Raw genomic sequence first — 18,889 nt, forward strand, 5'->3', positions numbered from 1 at the left:
CACCAGGACCCAGAACATGACTTGGAACATAGCGGCCTATTCGCGCCATCTGCGTGTATGTATGGCGAGATTCTAGGAGTAGCACCACAACGCCCAACATGTAACTAGGGAGGTTCGTGATCTGGCTCCTGGTAGCCTTTGGCCATAGCTCTTTATAAATGGAGAACGAGGGCGCTTAGACACTTTTCGCAGGCGCTAGCTACAGCAAAGCTTTCGTTATTGCCACTTCTGACACTACGGGCCTTCTGGGCAGATGCTGACGCTAAGTGCACACGCAGCTGGACTCCCATTTAACATACTCGTATGATTACTCATCTTGCGTCATTATACAATAGATTCCTTACTACGACGTAGCAATACAGCAGACCTCACTGTCTGTCACTGTTGTCTCCTTTCGCGGATAGAATGTATGCCTCGGAGGTATGTGGCTTTCAAGCACTCAAAGGCTCTTTCGTGAACGTCAGCACTTCGTCTGCATTCGTTCTATTTGATGGGCAGGGCAGGGGCGTAGACATGGAGCACAAGGGGCCTCTGCCATCAGAGCCTTGAAAGACCACTTCAGATTTATACTGAAGAATCGATATGACCGGAAAAGCCAATAAAATTCTAACCGCAGTCGGCAAAGACTAACGAAACCTGCGTATACTTCCCGGTTGTGCGGAACACTTTCAGATCTACAACATCGAAGCTGGGCAACAGAGAAGCCATGGTCTCTCCGCATTCCACCGCCAATGTATGATCCTCAAACTGTTGTTGTTGCCATACTGATGTCTCCTTCAAAAACATGGTTACCGAACAGTGTGGTAGAGCTGCAGCGAAATGGCATGACGCCAAAGCGCAGGCGGCTCTGGCTGCCCTCTGGCCGACAGTTCCTCAAGCAAGAGCCTGCAGAATGATGACCGACCAGTGTAGCCTATCCGGAAAAGCGTGTTGTTCGCGCGTCTCGGCGGTTTCTCCTTCATTCGTGTTTCGGAAAGAGAAACCAATTTGATCACGCGGTGAACAGCCAGAAGCCAAAACACAAACTTTCCTCTACCTCGTGCTTCACTCGCAGTGCAGGGAGGCTGCGCACATTTCAGCAAGCGGACCCTATTCATACGCGTGTCCATCTCCCGTCAAAAGGAAGTGCGAGCAGACACCTCGATATTCGCAGGTTCTGTCGCCACCTCTGGCTAGGGCGATTCACACAGCGGTTTGTGCCGATAGCAATCATGGTTACCGAAAAGCGTGGTAGAGCTGCAGCGAAATGGCATGACGCCAAAGCGCAGGCGGCTCTGGCTGCCCTCTGGCCGACAGTTCCTCAAGCAAGAGCCTGCAGAATGATGACCGACCAGTGTAGCCTATCCGGAAAAGCGTGTTGTTCGCGCGTCTCGGCGGTTTCTCCTTCATTCGTGTTTCGGAAAGAGAAACCAATTTGATCACGCGGTGAACAGCCAGAAGCCAAAACACAAACTTTCCTCTACCTCGTGCTTCACTCGCAGTGCAGGGAGGCTGCGCACATTTCAGCAAGCGGACCCTATTCATACGCGTGTCCATCTCCCGTCAAAAGGAAGTGCGAGCAGACACCTCGATATTCGCAGGTTCTGTCGCCACCTCTGGCTAGGGCGATTCACACAGCGGTTTGTGCCGATAGCAATCATGGTTACCGAAAAGCGTGGTAGAGCTGCAGCGAAATGGCATGACGCCAAAGCGCAGGCGGCTCTGGCTGCCCTCTGGCCGACAGTTCCTCAAGCAAGAGCCTGCAGAATGATGACCGACCAGTGTAGCCTATCCGGAAAAGCGTGTTGTTCGCGCGTCTCGGCGGTTTCTCCTTCATTCGTGTTTCGGAAAGAGAAACCAATTTGATCACGCGGTGAACAGCCAGAAGCCAAAACACAAACTTTCCTCTACCTCGTGCTTCACTCGCAGTGCAGAGGCTGCGCACATTTCAGCAAGCGGACCCTATTCATACGCGTGTCCATCTCCCGTCAAAAGGAAGTGCGAGCAGACACCTCGATATTCGCAGGTTCTGTCGCCACCTCTGGCTAGGGCGATTCACACAGCGGTTTGTGCCGATAGCAATCATGGTTACCGAAAAGCGTGGTAGAGCTGCAGCGAAATGGCATGACGCCAAAGCGCAGGCGGCTCTGGCTGCCCTCTGGTCGACAGTTCCTGAAGCAAGAGCCTGCAGAATGATGACCGACCAGTGTAGCCTATCCGGAAAAGCGTGTTGTTCGCGCGTCTCGGCGGTTTCTCCTTCATTCGTGTTTCGAAGAGAGAAACCAATTTGATCACGCGGTAAGCGTCACGCGGACAGCACCGAGATCGTGGATTTAGGTCGTGTGCTGGGCATTGATGGAGGCGTCTCGCCCCCGTTGCGCACTCCTCCCTGTAGGCTAGAGTCGCATGAACAGTTGAAAGAGGCACTCACCGCCCAGACGAACGCTTGCTCGTGAGCAGAATGCCGGCGACGTCGGCCAACGGATTTTGCTGATCTGGCGGATCGACGTGAGCCGGGCACTGCATTTTTCTGCATGCGCACAGCCTGCGGCTGTGGTTCATCGGTGCCATTCACATGAGTTGCAGAAACCATCTTGATGTTTTCATTCAAGGTAGAAGACGTAAGTTTGTTCTTGGCTACGTCGTAGCAGACGCGCTTTCCAACGTAACACGAGGAAAGAGAGCAGCACCAAGATAAGCCTGTGCACGGATTGCTTTGTGCTGAGAAGTGCATGCAAGAACCGATCAAGGGGACAGGACACAAAGTCAGAGCGTATGCGTGCAAGTAAGGAAAGTCGAGGTGAGGAACGAGAAAAGACAATGGACGCCCACGTCGAAAACCTCCAACATGTAACAACGAGGCAGACGAGAGCACGACGCCCACGATAAAAACGAACTTTGAACAGAAAAGACGTGCAGGGCCACCAGTCTCTAAGGCCAGAAGGTCCGTGTGCCCTCATGTCGACCCCCCAAAAAGAGAGTATGGACGCGTTCCCGCCAGTCACGCTCCACGACGAGCCCGACAGAAAAAAGTGCCGCGAAGGGAGGGACGCTGTCTACGCTTTCTCCCTCACCAGTCTTTGCTTCGCTTTCTGACTGCTTCCCAAAGCACAGCGCCGGCCGGCGTGGTTGCCACGCGTGGCAACCACGTCCGCGCGTCCGGACTGACGAAGCGTTCGTTGTGAAACAGAACTCGCTTGGCGCATGCTTTGAGGCCTCTTGCCCCCGTACCGCGTGCGCCCTTCCTCCCTCTCTGTTTCTGGCAATCAATCCGCCCCTCCGTGGGACCAGAAGGAAGAGAAGTTCCCTGCGTGGTCCTTTTCTCCCCGCTCTTTCTGGAGACCCCGCGACGTGCACAGCTGAAGAGGATGCCTGCATTATTGAGAAGATACGTCAACCAGCGCTAGCGTTTTCGCTCGCGACGCGGCGTATGCCCGCACACCAATCCCATCTTCGAGTGCGCGACAGACCATAGGCTGCGACACACGCTGCACCAAGATCCTCTGCCCACAGCGAAACACGAAGAAAATATCGTCCGTGTCTCGGTCTCTCTTGCCAACGACGAAGATTGCCGCTCCCTCCGTCCACAGCGCGAGAGTGACCGCTGGCTCTCGCCAGGTCATGGTAGATTATCCATCCGAACCTTCTGTCCCGCCGCTGCCGCGGCTCTCCTGTTCTCCGCCGGAAGAGCGAACAGCTCAAGCGACAGCCGCCGCGCAAAAGCCAGGAACAGGACACCGAGAGGAGGGGCACATCGCGCTCCATTCCACAGACACCCGACGCCAAAGACCCACCGCCGCTATTATCGTCTCCGCTTCATTCCTGTGACTCCTTCAGTGTCCCAGCTTCCTACCTGATCTCCTTCTCGCCCCCCCCCCCCCCCTCGCGCAACCGCGCTGCCCTGCGAAGCAGCTCGCCGCGCGTCTTCCTAGTCCTCTACCTCTCTCCCTCTACTGCTGCCGGCACTGCACACGTTGCTGGCCAGGGTGCTCGTCATCGTCATCCTCCTCGTACGCCTCGCCGGTTCGCTGCGTCTGCTGGCGAGTGCGGAGGTCATCGGGGTCGATCGGCTCCGCAATGTGGATCTCGACATTTGGGTCGTCTTCGTTGACCTGAAACAGGCAAAATGCACAAGCCAATCGATGTTGCGCCCCAAACCTCTGCAAGCAGGCGCAGGGCCAAGAGCTTCCTTCTTGGTCTCCATCCCAGCGCCCGACACACCCCGTTTCGCCTTCGAGGGATGTTCCTGCACCAGACATCCTCCCGTCTCCCGCTGGCAACGCACACATTCTCACTCAACCTATCTCCGTTCCCCCCCGCCACGCCCTTCGACAGCCCCCCGACCCTCCCCAGCGCACGAGCCATCCCCCGGGGGCGCGATAGACCAGACTCGAGTCGCTTACCATGACAGCTTCAGCCGGCTTGGGGAGAATCTGGCTGAGCTTCTTCGCGTCTGCCTCGCTGACGTGTTCGGGGAACTCGACCTCGAAGACGATGAACAGGTCACCTGAAGACCCGCCACGCACGCAACCGCTCCACTGCGTTAAGGCCATCACCATACTCAGACAGTGAAAGCCAAGTTTGACGCTTTGCCGTCTACCAACTGCGTCTCCTCCATTCCTCTGCTCGGAGGGACAAGAGTTTCGCAGCAGCCTCTTCGCCCACTACCGGCACGGCAACGTCTCCCTCGCCGCAGACCCTGTTGGAGCCATGAAACACACTCCAGCTGTCTGCCTCGCTCGGTCTACCTGGGAAAGCATCCGCGTATTTCCACTGTTATGTTAAACCTCTGGAATTCCGCGCCGAATCTCACAAATACCTCGCCGGTCACTCACCCTTCAAGAAGGGGTTCTTCTGCTGCGGCATACCCTCGCCCTTGATGATTTGCACAGCCTCAGGCTTCGTGACGGTGTCGGGCGGGCTCTGACAAGAGAATAACACAGACGGCTCGCGCTAGACTTTCATCGTGGAAGAACAAGCACAGCAGGGTCGAGAAAAGAAGACGACGGAGACTAGGCCAATGGGGGGGGAAGACGCACAATCGGCCCCCCAGCAGGGAAGCGAAGAAAAAACGACGCCAGCTCCACGTTCCATGACTTGACTTCGATTCACTTGACAAGCGAGGAAATGAGGGAATGTTCCCTTGGGAAGGAGCACGGAGACGAAGACGCCCACGCAGTAGCTGTGTCAGTTGAGAAGCAACTGCACATTTACCTGGATAAGGAGCTGACGGCCATCGAGGTGCGTCAAAACGAACTTGTAGCCGCAGAGGGACTCGAGGAGAGATATTTTCTTCGTCATGAAGAGGTCGTTGCCGCGGCGCTTGAACACAGCGTGCTCCTGTACCACACAAAAAAGCGAAGATCGTAGAATAAAGAGGAGCTTCCTGACGGGGGATTTTCCCAGGATGACACCCTCTCCCTCGCTTCTTGACCCAACCAGCTTCTCACCTGCTGCTCCAGAATGAAAATAACGTCCCCGGGAATCTCGTTGGGCCGCTCGTCGGCGTCGCCGTGGAAAATGACTTTGTGGTGATTCTTCGCACCCTTCTCGATATAGATCTCCAAGATCTTCCTCTCCTTCACGACACCCTTGCCTGCGAATGCCGCACAACAGACAACCGTTTCAACGCTAGAGACGAAATGCCGGAGGCTAGCACAACCTGAACGTCTCGCAGAAAATGCGCCGCCTCAAAACGCCAGACGAGGGAAAACCCACCACTGCCTTGCGAACGCAACCGTGAAAGGGAAATCCGAAAAGGCCCACGGATTAGCGTGAATCTCTCCTGCTGCTGCGTTTCGCACAGAGCGCCGTACCTGTGCAGGACTTGCACCGCTTGCTCGGGTCCATCATCTTGCCAGCTCCCTTGCACGCTGGGCAGACGCTCTGCGTCTGCTGAATCATCGGGCCGATCTGTCGCGTCTGTAGAGAACGAAGAAGACTCGCACGAAGGACAAGAATCAGCGCAGCCATCGCGAGCGGTCGTCTTCGCAATCCTGCCCAACGCGCGAGCGGGATTCGCAGGAATCTCTACATCTCTGGCGTCGCGTCGCGCTCGTTCTTCAGGAACAAAGGGCTCGCAGAAGCCTCGCATACATCTGCACGCCCCAACTCGACTCCAGAATGCTCCGTTGCCTTCCCCCCCCCCCCTCTTTTTTGTCCAACGCACATGATGGTGTGCTCTAAAGACGGGCTTACCACAATTTTAACTCCGTGGCCGTCGCAGTCGCGGCAAGTGGTCAGAGCGTCCGCGGGTCCACCGACGCCGTTGCAGGACTTGCAGAGGACATCCTTGTTGATTGCCATGCGTTTCGTCGCTCCGGAGTACATCTGTTCCAGAGTAACCTTCATGGCGGAGACAATGTCTTCTCCCTTCTTCTTGGAGGCCTGGCGAGTCGCGCGGCGACCGCCGCCGAAGAAAAGATCAAAGATGTCTGTGGGGTCGGCCCCGGCGCCGCCGCCCTCCAGGCCTTCCTCGCCATGGTCGTCGTAGATCCGGCGCTTCTCAGGATCCGAGAGGACTTCATATCTGAACAGACACAAGCGCCACCCGCAGAGCGCAGAAGATGCCGCGAGCACGGCCCAGACGCGAGGCAAAACCGGGCGATGCGTCTGTTGGTGACCCTCCGCCCGATGGTGGGAAGCCGCGACGCCCCGTGGTAAAAAAGGGAGAGCGCAAAACGAGGTATCCGCGCGCCAGTGCTGCATCACATATTCGGCACACTGCACAGAGACCGAAGACTCCGCAAAATCAGCTTACGCCCTCGAAATTTCCTTGAACTTCTCGGGATCGCCTCCCTTGTCTGGGTGGTGCTTGATGGCCAGCTTCCTGTAACTCTTCTTAATGTCTGAACACACGGATTGGACAAATCGGCGAGCCCCCGAGACACGTGAGACCCGAAACACATCTCCCCGCCACGCCAGCATCTCCCAAAGAGATCCACACGGCCGGGGCTTCACAAGGAGACGAGACTTCCCAGCGGTCGGAGGTGAGACACCGGTCCACAGCACCGGCGGTGCAAACGGCAGCCAGTCTGGACGCGCATTGAAGCAAGAGGGATGGCTGCGCACGTGCGAATTTCGGCTACGGCAGCGAGCGCCTGTGGCGCGCGCGTGAGCTTGCTCATAACAACTGGTATGTCGCGGGCGCTGTCGCCGCCCGAAAACCGGCCGGCGGCTGCTGGCGGGCTCATGGAAACACATGCACGCCCTGTTATCTGGTACGGATGGTGCCAAAAGCCGACAAAACGCAGGAGAGAGAAGTTGTGCACAGCGCGGGGTGCCCGATCCGCTGTGCTGCCGACTTGGTTCAGGGGTGCGTGACCTTCCCGCCTCGCGGTCTCCCCCCCAGTAAAGAACAACGAACCCGTGAGGCGTCCGCCTTCGGTGCCGACGCATCGCATCTACGAAATGGATGCATCAGGGCAGGTCACGAGCCAGACGACACACGGCGACTGTACGCAGAGACTGCACTAGCAGCTCGAGATAGGAGCAGCTGGCGTTTGTCACGGGCGTGCCTCCACTAAATCGCACGAAAAGCGGGGGGGGACGGCGGGAGGGCGAAGGGCGCCGGTCGAGACAAAACGCTCACGCCATCTGGTTTACGCTTCACGAAAAATGGCAAGTATCCCCCCCTAATCAGCTCCAGCCGAGTGGTACCGCATATCGTCGCGTGTCGGATGCGTGCCTACCCGCGTCCCCTCCCCCGCTCCCGAGGTGGCCGTGCTTCAGGCGCACCAAAACGACTGAAACCCGAAAAATAATTCCTTCCCCTAAGACGTACCAGCAACTGAAGCGCTGCGGTCAACTTCCAGAATTTCGTAGAACTTAGTGTTGTTTTTCTCTTTGCTTCCTGCCCGACGAGGGCCCGGTCCACCCCGCATGTCATCCCCGAAGGGGAAACTGCTGAAATACATCCTGATGAAAGCACGGGGAAAAACGAAGGGGCAAACGCAGCCACCGACAGAAGAAAAGAGAGAGACAGCTTGTCACGAATTCTCTCTTCAAATGTCTCTCCGCGAGAAGCTGCACAGTTCGGTTGCTGAAGTAGTAGAGAACGACGGCGGCGACGGGACGGCGCAAAAAAAACAGGAGATGACCCAGAGGAATTCGCTCAGGGTACATTCACGAAGTCGAGGCCTATTGAACTCTACGACGACGCAGGAGGGACGAGGAGAAAAAATTCGTCTGGGTAAGAACCACACGATCTCCCGAAGGACACACCAACGAAAAGATTGGAGACGAAGAGGGGTGGGACGCACTGATGGTGTCCGCTTTTTCCGAGCGGACGAGGGGTGGGACACCAAAAATCCGTTGTACAGCGAAACCAGCAGAAAACGATCAGGCCACGGAGGTGGGACGCAGAAGCGCCTCCTTTTTCATCCACTGTGCAAGAGGACGAGCGTACAAGAAAAGAAATCCCTATCCGTCCTCCCGAAAAGGATTTTTGCCTCGCTTCCCGTGTTTGTGTCGACCACAGTGCGCCAATTAAAGGTAAGCGCTCAAGGGAGGGAGGGGCGGGAAGGGGGGAGGGAGGGAGGGGGGGTGAGGCAGCAGATCTTCGGTTTCACTTTAGTGGGAGGAAGGATGGGGGAACGACGTTTTTCTACGCATTAAAGAATAGTGCACTTTCGTGAGAAAAGCCTATATTACAGACGCTCGAGGATTTGCGAGCAAGGAGGAGTAAACAAGGAGCCGAGGGTCGACCATGGATTCAGAGGGGACTTTTCGACTAGGGGGAAAAAGTAGCAAACTTGCGTTTCCGATAACGCTTTCTCCTCTCCACCGAAGCATTTCGCTAAAACAAACAAAACAGCCCTTTTGCGGTCAGCACACCCGTGAAGCAGGATAGTTTACACAAGCAGAAGTGGAGCTTGATATTTTATGGGATAGTCGCAACTTTCGCCCCCGTCTGTCGTTTGTAGCTTGACTGGCCGCAGAGCATGATGCCAGCCAACAGGAGAAATCTCTTGGGCTCTACCAATGCCGTTCTTTCGGTCGCAAGTGGAACAGTCAGCTGCATAGGGTTCCAGAATGCTTATCGCTGCGGCCGTGCTAGCTCTGCCGCCATCATTAGCTCACTCCGTTCCCCTTCCTGGGAGGCACTGCGAACAAGATGACATCGGAGTCAGTCGTTATGTTCCCGCTGTTACCCAGAGAAAGTAGTCGGATTCACCCGTTTGGCGGGGTAATCCCTAAAGCTCTGTGGCAACATCTCCAGTTGCACCTTTACAAGGGAGATCTGGAAAACCGAGTAGCGAGACAAGCCGCCGCCAAACCTGTTTGCAGTCTGAGAGTTCCCGCGTCAACCGCCATGATCGGCGCTATCTCGCGCGAAGGTCAGGCCCTGGCGTCAGACAAACCGCTAACGTTCGTACCGCACTTCATTTCACCATGCTGCGGTGAAGTCAGCTGCCTTTATCGCAAGAAAAGGGGGACTTGTGGCATTGCTCCCCGTACTGTTCATCTCAAGAGTCACCTGAGAACGCCCCGAATACGGTTATCACGGCAACTTCGCCGCCTGTTGTGCCCGCAGAGATGGTACATTTGCCTGCAGATGAAACATGCCATCCGAGTTTTTTCCATCGATCCCAGTTCAGTACATTTGCCGTTGGCTAGTTTTTCGAAGCTTACCAGAGAGGAACCGAGACATAGTAGTGGAGCAGCACACCGAATCCAGTTCGGAACAAAAAGAAGCTGGACCTTATCCCTCTCCCCTGAACCGTGAAAACAAACATCTAGAATAATGTGATCGCTGTGCTGCGACTCACTGGTGCACGGGAAGACGCTGAAGCCTCATGTATCGTCAGGAAAGGCGCGGCATATAGCGGCCGGCACATGTTGTAGGAACTGCCGTACGCGCAGTGGCCAGTCACTCATGCAACATGATATTGAAGTTCCCCCACGTAGGGAGGGGTTTGCACAACAGTGGCTCGACAGATCCGACCACCATCCAGTGTGCCACGCTTTCCCACTGAATGGTGCCGAAATCGTTGCGACAGATCCAAAATCGCGGCTTGACCCGCGGAAGACTTTCATAGGCGACAGGCGTGTATGTTAGGGGGGCGGACAGTTACACAGACTCGTTATAAAAGCATGCACTATACACTTCTGGAGGTCCAGCCCACGATCCTTTCGAGGGGCATTCAATATCTTTCACATCTTTATCCTCGTTTTCTCTACATTCGCCTCGCCGTGCTCTGTCTCCAGCTGAGCTATGAGGTACGACGCAGGGTACAAAGCGTGACGCGGATGAACGTGGTAAGGTTCAGCGGCGTCGTCCAGACGCCCTTGCTCACCGGAGTGCACATCACGTTCACTCACGCGCCTCGGCTTACTTACTTTCTCCTCAGTCTTGTTTTCGCTTCCCAGGGACGTATTTCGGGGGCCGCGCAGCCGTCCGTATCCGTCATCTGTTCGTGCCAGCGTCTCCATTCCGTCCAGGCGTGCGCTCTTTTTGCGGCGCACTAGGTGCAGAGGGAAAATGATCTGTACGCTCTGACGACAGAAGAGATGCCGAAGAGCCTTCGCATTTTTGTCACGTAGTCCAGACATAAGGAAAACGTTCGCAGCAGCGATCCAAATGAACATGTTGGCCGTGTTTCGTTTTCGGTGCTCTTGTCCATGATTCGCATGGCGCAACCTATCAGACATCGCCCTGTACTTCTCCTGGTTCGTTAGCAACTCTGCGTGAGTCGTTTCGCCGGAACCCCACAAACTCGGGATGCCCGCAGAGCCTCCCGTTGCAGACACCGTTGCAGACACGTTTGCGGCCAGCATACTCCCTTTCACACCTTGAGCTCGAAAAAATGGTCCCACAGCCGGAGGCCACATGCCGGCAGACACTGTATCCTCAGATTTGGAAGAAGACTGAGTCGTCGATGGCTGAGAAGGCGAACGCCCGAAAAAGAACGACGCTGACGAAGGTAGTCGAGGGGGGGTGCTGGTGGACGCCGGCGATAGAGCTGAACGTTCCGTCGACCCCGTCACAAGCGGCGCACAACCCTCGGCGCGAACGATGGGCTGTTGTGGCGCTCCTGCGTCACAGCAAGGGATTGCTCTGCTGGGCTCGTAAACCTCAGAAACGGAGTAAGTGCGTGAACATCGCGCCACCTGGAGGAGGACTGAGTACAGCGGTAGCGAATAAGCGTTGAGACGAAATGTTTGCCAGGCTGCAACTGCTCGGCTCCAGGATTTGCACCAGCGGTTGGAGAACTGCAAAGAAGGGAAACGAGGCGCGGTGAGCCGGTGGACCCTGGCGGTCCGACTGTGCGCATGACCCGCGGACTGAGAAAAACGGTCACATTGTCGAAGCCATTCGCGCCGGCTCTGCCGCTCCGCCTTTGTTTCATCTGCTGCGCCAAGTCCGAAAATGGTACCAGCGAGTGAAGATGGGTGAAGCCGAGACAGGGAGGGAGGAAGATCGCCTGGCCGTTCTACTTTACGAGCCTGTGCGCAGAATCCACAGAAGCACCAGGCCTCCGCGACGCCTTCAACGCGCCCGCCCAGGGCTTCGACTCGCTTCTGGATTGCATCCAATGCAGCAGCCAGCGAGGTAAAGACGTCGTCTTCCTTATTTCCGTCAGGACCAGACGCTGGTGCTTTTTTATCCTCTCGTCGGTCCGCGCTTTCACTGTCTGTGACATCGCTGTCGAACATCTGCAGGTCGCTTCGATTAGTCGCCTGTGCGGGTTCGAAGATTGGCGACGCAATGCCTGGCTCTTGCTGATCGCCTGCCTCGCCGGTATGCCTCTTGAGTCTGTTGCGACGCCATTCCGTTCCGCTCGCCCCTCCTCCTTGCGCCTCCCCTTCGTCTGTCACCCTGCCGCTTGCGCGAGAGTGGTCCCTCTTGCTACATTCGCGTCTCCGAGAAGAAAGTAAAACTGTTTCGCGAGACGGCAAGCAGCCTGGCTCTCCCTCTCTCGCTGCATTAAACACTGCACTATAGTCGGAGGTAAAATCAAGCAGCCGCACTTGCTGACGCCGCAGGCTGCACGCCTCGACGAGTTCAACTACTGCATGGTATATTCCGTATTCCCTCACATCCGGGTAGGGCCACTCGCCAGCTCTTCCTCCATCTGGTACGGCAGGCGCGCTTGAACAGTTTGTTCGAGAGAGCGAGGAAAAGGAAGACGAGGAAGATGACGAATACGATACAGGCCGAGAGGAGTGCTCCCCTGGGCGAGTTAAAGAGTGCAGCGGAAGCAGCCGCCACACAGGGAGAGAGTACGAGACGTAGAGGTAGAGAGGAAGACGAAGAGGCAGGGATGCTTCTTCTTGCAGAAGCTCCTCTTCGCCGACAACTGAGAATATGATATCTTCTTCCGTGCCGGTTCCATCACTTTGTTCCTCGCCTTGTTCGTCGCCATTCTCTCCCTCACCGCGCACTCCTCTCATCTCCTGACGCGCCTTGGGGACAAGCTGCTCGCCTGAACCGCCATCGATGGAGGCGGCTGACATATTCAGCGCAGCGGGGCGAAGGTATTCGGTGCGACCAGCTGGAGCGCGGATGGCCAGTGACAGCAGCGCATGAATCGACCCGATAGCGGTTCTTTCATCTGGAGCCATCTCCGGTAGACGTTGCCCAGCCCAGCTTTTTCGCCGTTCTACATTTTCCTCAGACCCAGCCTTTTCCTCTTCGCCGACGGCCCTCGGTGGGACAGGCAAGAAGCCTTCGGTCTCTGCTACTGCTTCATTTTCATGAGGATATCTGCTCTCGCTGTCCTCAGGAGCCTCAAGTAAGCTTCCCCCTGTGGCGTCGCGCCCTGTACAGTATAGAGGTTCTGTGGCGTCGTGTTGGTTCGCCTCCGAAGGGCCCTCAGCGGGGTGCGTTTCCACGGCGTCTCGCTGGGCGCCAGGTGGCGACCCAGTGCGGCCCGTATCTCCCTGCGACGGTGCGCACACACCTCGACCAGAGCAAGCGGCCGCTTTCTCGACAGCGCCGTAGGCTTCACCACTTGACTCTGCATCGTCGTCCGCTGTCCCTAGACTTTCGTGTCTGGCCGCGTCTACACTCGGCGTGCGCCGTGTCTCCTGTCTCAGGGAGTGTTCATCGTCGAGTTCCGCCGAGATCCTGCATTTCTCGGTGAGTCCTCGCTCTTCGCCTTGAGCAGTCTCTTGGCGTCTTCTTTTGCTCTGCTTCTCCGCGTGTTCTTCTGCGGTCGTCTTTTCTCTCCAGTCTCTCTCCTCCGACTCTTGCTGAACCCCTGTGCGTAGGTGCAGCAGACACGCGGCCCGAGCATGCAGGGGGAAGTCTGGAGAGAGGACGGGTCTACGCGACGCCACGGAGGACAACTGAGAAAGCTCTCCCAAAGCGAGAATTGCTTCACGCTCGCTGCAACTCCTACGGCGTTTCGAGGAGCACGATAAAGAAGTCACGCCAGAAGAGACGAGCACGGACGCGAAAGAAAAAAAGTCCATGCCATTTTCATACCTCCGGACTCTGCCTGAGGCGACGCTACTCGGCTGTCCTTCCCCACTGCGACCAGCATCCGCGTGCAGTGCTGACGAAGTAGCAGTGCATGCCCATGAAGAGGCAGGCCTCGGCAAGCCTTGTTTCAACAAAAGGATAGAAGCTTCCGCTGATCGTTGGGCTCTTTTCGCTGGTCTCCGGGAACCCGGAGACAAACTGGCGCCCGCAGACGAAGGAGGGCGTAAGCGACTACCACGAACGACAAGCTTTGAAGGCCCCTTCTGCAGCAGGCGATGCAACCACCGGAGCGACTGTCGGAGCCCGGTCAGAGAAGGCTGATCCCGTTCTCGAGGCAGGGGCCTCGTAGGGACCGGCGAAGCAAACGCCCGCGGGTATGCGAAGGGCGGAAAGCGAGGCGACGAGTAGCAAGCGAGGAGGACGGGGAGAGCCTCCGCAAATGGTGAACCAGAATCAACAACAACCGACGACAAGAATCCGGCGAGTGCAGAGGGAAGCTTCCAAAACGGCGCCGAATACAGCACACACGGCGCAGGGCTCGCTGAATGCTTAGGCGAACAAGAAGATCCAGGGAGGCACGGTCGCCGTGGGCTAGCCACAGGCGACAGTGACCGGGGACACCGAGGTGGTACGGCCGGTGGCTCAGCACGCGAAGAAAACACGGAAGGACACTCAGACGCAGGAAAAGCCAGAAGGGACGAAGGAGGTGACTGCGCACGCAGCACAGCCGGGGACGAGGGGGCACACGCGGAAACCGATGCGGACGCTACAACAGGCAAGCCAAACATCGAGCAGGGACGAGGGCTTCGATGGCAAACGGGAGACGCCGCACACGAGAGAGAAGGGGGAGCGAAGTGATGAATGCGAAATGGAACGCCGCGAGGAGCAAGCCGAGCAGGAAAACGCAAATCGACCGGTGAAGCGCGAGACGACGAAGCTGGCGGAGAAGGACGCGACGCCGTCAAATGCGAACAACATGGCTGCGTTTCTAGCTGTAGGCGCGCAATTGACGGCGGGCGAGCATGCATAGAGGGAACGGCAGGGCAACCTGCACTGGCTTCTCCAGGTTTCCGCTTGCGGAACAAGGCCCACGGAAACTGCAAATGGATGCCGGTCGTAGAGAGGAGCGTCGCGTTAGTTTGATCAGTTGGTTTGGCGTCTTCAGAACCTGGGTGACCAGCCACCCTGAGGAGACTGCCACTCCCACGGCCATCCCCACTGTCCTTTTGATCTCGTCTACTACGTCCTGTGACGGTTCTTTCGCCTCCTGTGTTCTCAGAGTCTTCGCCAGGGCAGGCTGCTGCATCGGCACTTGCGAGTTCGCTTCCGAGTGCCGCGACAATCACGCCATCGGCTTTCGCGCTATCGCGGGCAAGCGAAAACTGGACGCCTCTTCCTCCCGGTATCGTCATAGCATGCCTAGCTCTGTTGCACCAGAAAACAGGCGCATCGGCTTCCGTGTCGCCCGCGCCCGCGCCTGTGCCCTGTTTCCAGACGCGGGACATTTCCTTGCCCTCGGCGACGTCTGGGGCCTCCCTCATGCCTTCTCCCCTTGACCCTCGGTTCTGGTATTCTTGCGTTACACTTTCAGTCGGATCACTGCTGCGAGGCACCAGGCGCCCTTCACGTTCATCTCTTGTATCCTGTGTGGTTTCGTTCATCTCGCCCCAAGGCTCTTCCTCACCTGAACTGGAGCATTCGCAAGGAGTACGCCACTCTGGCAGTTCCTGTGCACCCATATTTCTTCCGGTCTCTGTTGGCTCCTGGATATCGTCCGCTTGCATGTGTTCTTTGCCAAATGTGCGGCCACCTTCAGCGTATCTTTGACTCTCGTCATGGTCGCATTTCCTCTCTTCCTGAGGCCTGTCGGTGTCTGTACCCCCGTCATCTTCCCGACACTGCCCCTGCGGCTTAAGCTCTTCTGGTCTGCCCCTGGCCCATTCTCGTTTGCCTCGGCTTTTCTTTCTGGCTTCAGCCTGGCGTTGCGTTGCCGCGACACCTCCCCGCGATGTGTCTCCGTCATCCCTGAGCGGTTCACACTCGCGGCACTCGTGCCCATTGTCCTTAGCCTCTTCGTTGCTTCCTCTCGCGTCTTCCGCTTGTGTGTCCTTGCGTGTCCCATGCAGCTGTGCGTCCGCTGGCCTCGTGAGCCCATCCCCACAGATCCTCCCTACATCTCCTGTGTCGGCGCTGCTACTCCCATGGCAGCCTCCGGTGGCTGTGCGAGGCGCCAAAGACAGGGCATGCGCGCTCTCATAAAGCTCGGGGAAGCAGGTATGAAGCGAGCCCTCTCCTCGTCCACGACTCTGCGGGTGTGGCCGGGCGAATTTTTCATCGCTGCAGCCTCCCTCTCCCGTTCCGTCCGATCTGCCAGAGTCGCCTTCGCTCCGGACGTCATCTCCGTGCTCGTTGTCGTCGCAGAAACCTCCGGAATTCTCTCCCGCGGGGAGCAGCGAGTGCCGACTAGGTTTCTTCCGGTGCGTGCCGTGGCCTGGAGGGGATGAGAGGGCAGTGAGACTTTGCGCGCCTTCCACGGATGAAGAAAATGGACAGGCCGAGGAGGAACGAAGCGAGGCAGACGGCACAACGGGACCAGACAGCGATGCGAACGAAGACAGAGCAGAATCCGAGGGCGGGAGGGAAGCGGTCGGGCACAGGGTGGCGGCGGCACGTCGAGCACAAGAAGCGAACAGCCGCGACGGGGGGAGCGGCGTGACGGGCGTGCCGGTGAGGGAAGAGAAGGCGGGAAGAGGAGAGGAACTCACCCAGGTCGTCTGTGGGCCTGCGGCCTCGCGCTTCTGCTGCACTTCAACGAGTGCCAGTGGAGGCCTAACCTCTGCCGTCATCGTGGTGCTGGACGAATCAAGGTAGTAAAGTAGATGGCGAAGAGACACGACCCAAGGGAGACGGAGAGTGAGTGGAAGTGGTGCGAGCAGACTGAATGAAAGAGCAAAGACTATGAGACGAAGGAAATGTGCGAGCGGAGATGCGCGATAAGGTCAACAGGGACGGTAAGATTAATAGGAGCGAAAGGAGGACAAAAACAAAAAAAAAGCGGCGAAGAAAAACTGAAACCAAGGCAGCGACCAGGCGACGATAGTGAGGTGGAGCCACAGCGGCCTAACCCCGCAGAGAATCGGCACATTACCCAGTTGATACTGTCCGTTGGTGTGTTGACAAAAGATAGAGCATCGAGCCCGATCAGAGGCGAATCGCACCCCCACCTTCGCGAGCCGACACCTCAAGCTTGCCAGCAGTTGTGGAACCACCCGCTGACTATTGAGGCTGTAAGGGGCACCCACGGTTTTCGTGACACCGGACACAAACGACAAACATGACGCGAGAGAGGGAGAGGGCTGGCGAAATCGGACTGAGGTGCAGGTTTGTCACGCGGAACACTGGACACGTCTGTGCGACGGGGTGGGGTGTTGGGGGGCAGGGGGGAGGAATTCTGCTCAAGTAGTCTACGACGTCGACGATGAAAGCTTGCCCTTCTCAGTGTCTCAAATACTGAACTCCACCACATCTCATTGCACTGCCCTCAGTCCGCACGCACGCTTATCCAGTAAATTAAGAGTGCGCTGTCTCTCTGCCGCTCTCCACTCGCGACTCTTCTCCAGTAACGCCACACTTCTTCTTTCGCAGCTCTGCGCGCGCCGCCGGGTCAAAGCAGAGTCACCCGCTCTGCTCTACGTGCACTTGAAGGGTAGTCTCTCCCCAGCTCTAGCCAGTGACTGTACAAGGACATATCTCGGAGGTTCCCTTTGAGGACGTGAGTCGACTTTGCAAAATATCGCCTTATTCAACGAACATGTTAAGATATCTTCAGCAGGATCTCGAGTATTCTCTTATATACATATATATACTCATAAACAGATAAAGTTTCAATCATTTGCGCAACTGGACTGTGATACGGAGCCACGTGACGCTCGGTATTCTTGTATTGATTTTCTTCTTGCACGGGAGTAAATAGCTCTCAAGGCCTTCCCCGCAGGGGTTTTATTTTATGTCACTCTGAATTGAGATAAGTATTTCTGTCAGCCTCCCAGGAGCCGCTACAGCCTTTTTCGCGAAGCAAGCGTTCCGGCGGGACTTCGACTGGCGCGAGCCCATCAGACGCTGCTGCAAACTTGAGTTTGCACAGGGAACGCTCCCTCTGCACTCCGGGTTGCCTGCGAGAGGAGAAGCGGGCCTAAAACTAAGGGCACATCCGCGTGACAAGCTAAGGCGGTTCTCAAGCCAGGGAGCTACACCAAGTAAACCCGACGGACAGAAGAAAGCAGAAACAGGTCGCGGAAATGGAGCTCAGTGCCCGGAGCAACTCATGTAAACCCACCTAGACGGGGAGAAGATCAGGACCACCGTGTACGTCAACGAAGACGGACTGACGCAGAGAGCCTTTCAAACACATCCGAGGAGGCAGACGAAACACAGCCGCGAACGGGGAGGCATTCGAATGTGGCAATAAAAACCAACAGAACTGCAGAGAACGCGCGCCGTAAGGAGGCGTGCTCTCGCCTCGACGGCGACAGAAACCACGACTCTGGCGCGTTTTCACGCCAGGGAACATAGCACACACGATCCGCACCGAGTGTCCCGGATGCCTTGTCTCCGTCTTCGGTTCACGGTACCACACCGCGTGCCGCTCGGCGAACCCGCTCCTGCACCCGGCGTGCGAAGGCTCGGAACCTGGACGCCCTCGCGAAGAGGGCAGCGGGAATTCAGCGCGCCGCCTCCCTCGCGGGTGACCACGCTGCAAGAAATCTGAACCGATAATGCTCTTCTCATTTTCGGGTTTTACTATTCTAGGTTTGCTGCGTCCCCGTGGGAGTCCGTCTCCAGTGACGGAGAGGTGCGCCATTGCCCGGAGCGATTGTTTCCGTGGGAGAGACTTGCCCCCAGCTGCCACGCGGGCACAGAGGCTACTGTAAAATCGTAAAGCAAGGATCCGTCTACGAGCCGAAAGTCTTTCCGGATTTTTCTACATTTTATCTTTGTTGACTATCAGAGAGCCCACACAACGCTTAACTTCACGGCGACGCTGGGGAGCGTAACCGCCTATGGGCACTAGAGTTACAGCTGAGTGAGTAACCAGAATCGAGGCGCTGGAACTTCCCCCCCCCCCCCCCCCCCCCCCCCCCCCCCCCCGCCGGTGTTGAGATTCAGGTGCTCTATCGCAACCGAGCTGCGCGTTAACGCTGACGAAGTCGGCGATAGTCGGGAATGAGCTTCTGTGTGCGTACGATACCAGGAGAATGCGAAAGCCCAGGTCGCGAGGCATGCCCCCGCCTGGCGTTTTCGCACAGGCACACACATTTGTAGACGAGCTATCTATATGCAGCGGTTGGCATGTCACCCGTTTCCAGCAATATGATTACCATTGCCTGCAGACATCGGAACCAGATTCTGTACAGAGTGCTCTTTGTTCACTGCGACGCTCCGCTGCTACTGTGATACTAACCTCCCGCAGCTAGCCGCGCA

At 57.0% G+C, this 18,889-nt stretch overlaps 2 protein-coding genes across 2 annotated transcripts; both read right to left on the reverse strand.

Moving 5' to 3' along the window:
* Nucleotides 1–3,929: 3,929 nt before the first annotated feature.
* BESB_072700 (putative DnaJ family chaperone) lies at nt 3,930–7,895 on the reverse strand (the record flags this gene model as incomplete). The annotated part of the gene is made up of 9 exons (XM_029365643.1): nt 3,930–4,091; nt 4,383–4,486; nt 4,815–4,902; nt 5,194–5,319; nt 5,430–5,575; nt 5,796–5,901; nt 6,178–6,508; nt 6,740–6,827; nt 7,763–7,895. The coding sequence occupies 9 exons, from the start codon at nt 7,893–7,895 to the stop codon at nt 3,930–3,932; spliced, it is 1,284 nt and encodes a 427-aa protein (XP_029218127.1).
* Nucleotides 7,896–10,134: 2,239 nt separating this feature from the next.
* BESB_072710 (uncharacterized protein) lies at nt 10,135–16,254 on the reverse strand (the record flags this gene model as incomplete). Its single annotated transcript, XM_029365644.1, has 2 exons — nt 10,135–11,015; nt 11,358–16,254. The coding sequence occupies 2 exons, from the start codon at nt 16,252–16,254 to the stop codon at nt 10,135–10,137; spliced, it is 5,778 nt and encodes a 1,925-aa protein (XP_029218128.1).
* Between the last annotated feature and the right edge of the window lie 2,635 nt (nt 16,255–18,889).

Source organism: Besnoitia besnoiti, assembly GCF_002563875.1.
Source record: "Besnoitia besnoiti strain Bb-Ger1 chromosome Unknown contig00007, whole genome shotgun sequence".
In the NCBI taxonomy this organism is placed as follows: Eukaryota; Apicomplexa; class Conoidasida; order Eucoccidiorida; family Sarcocystidae; genus Besnoitia; species Besnoitia besnoiti.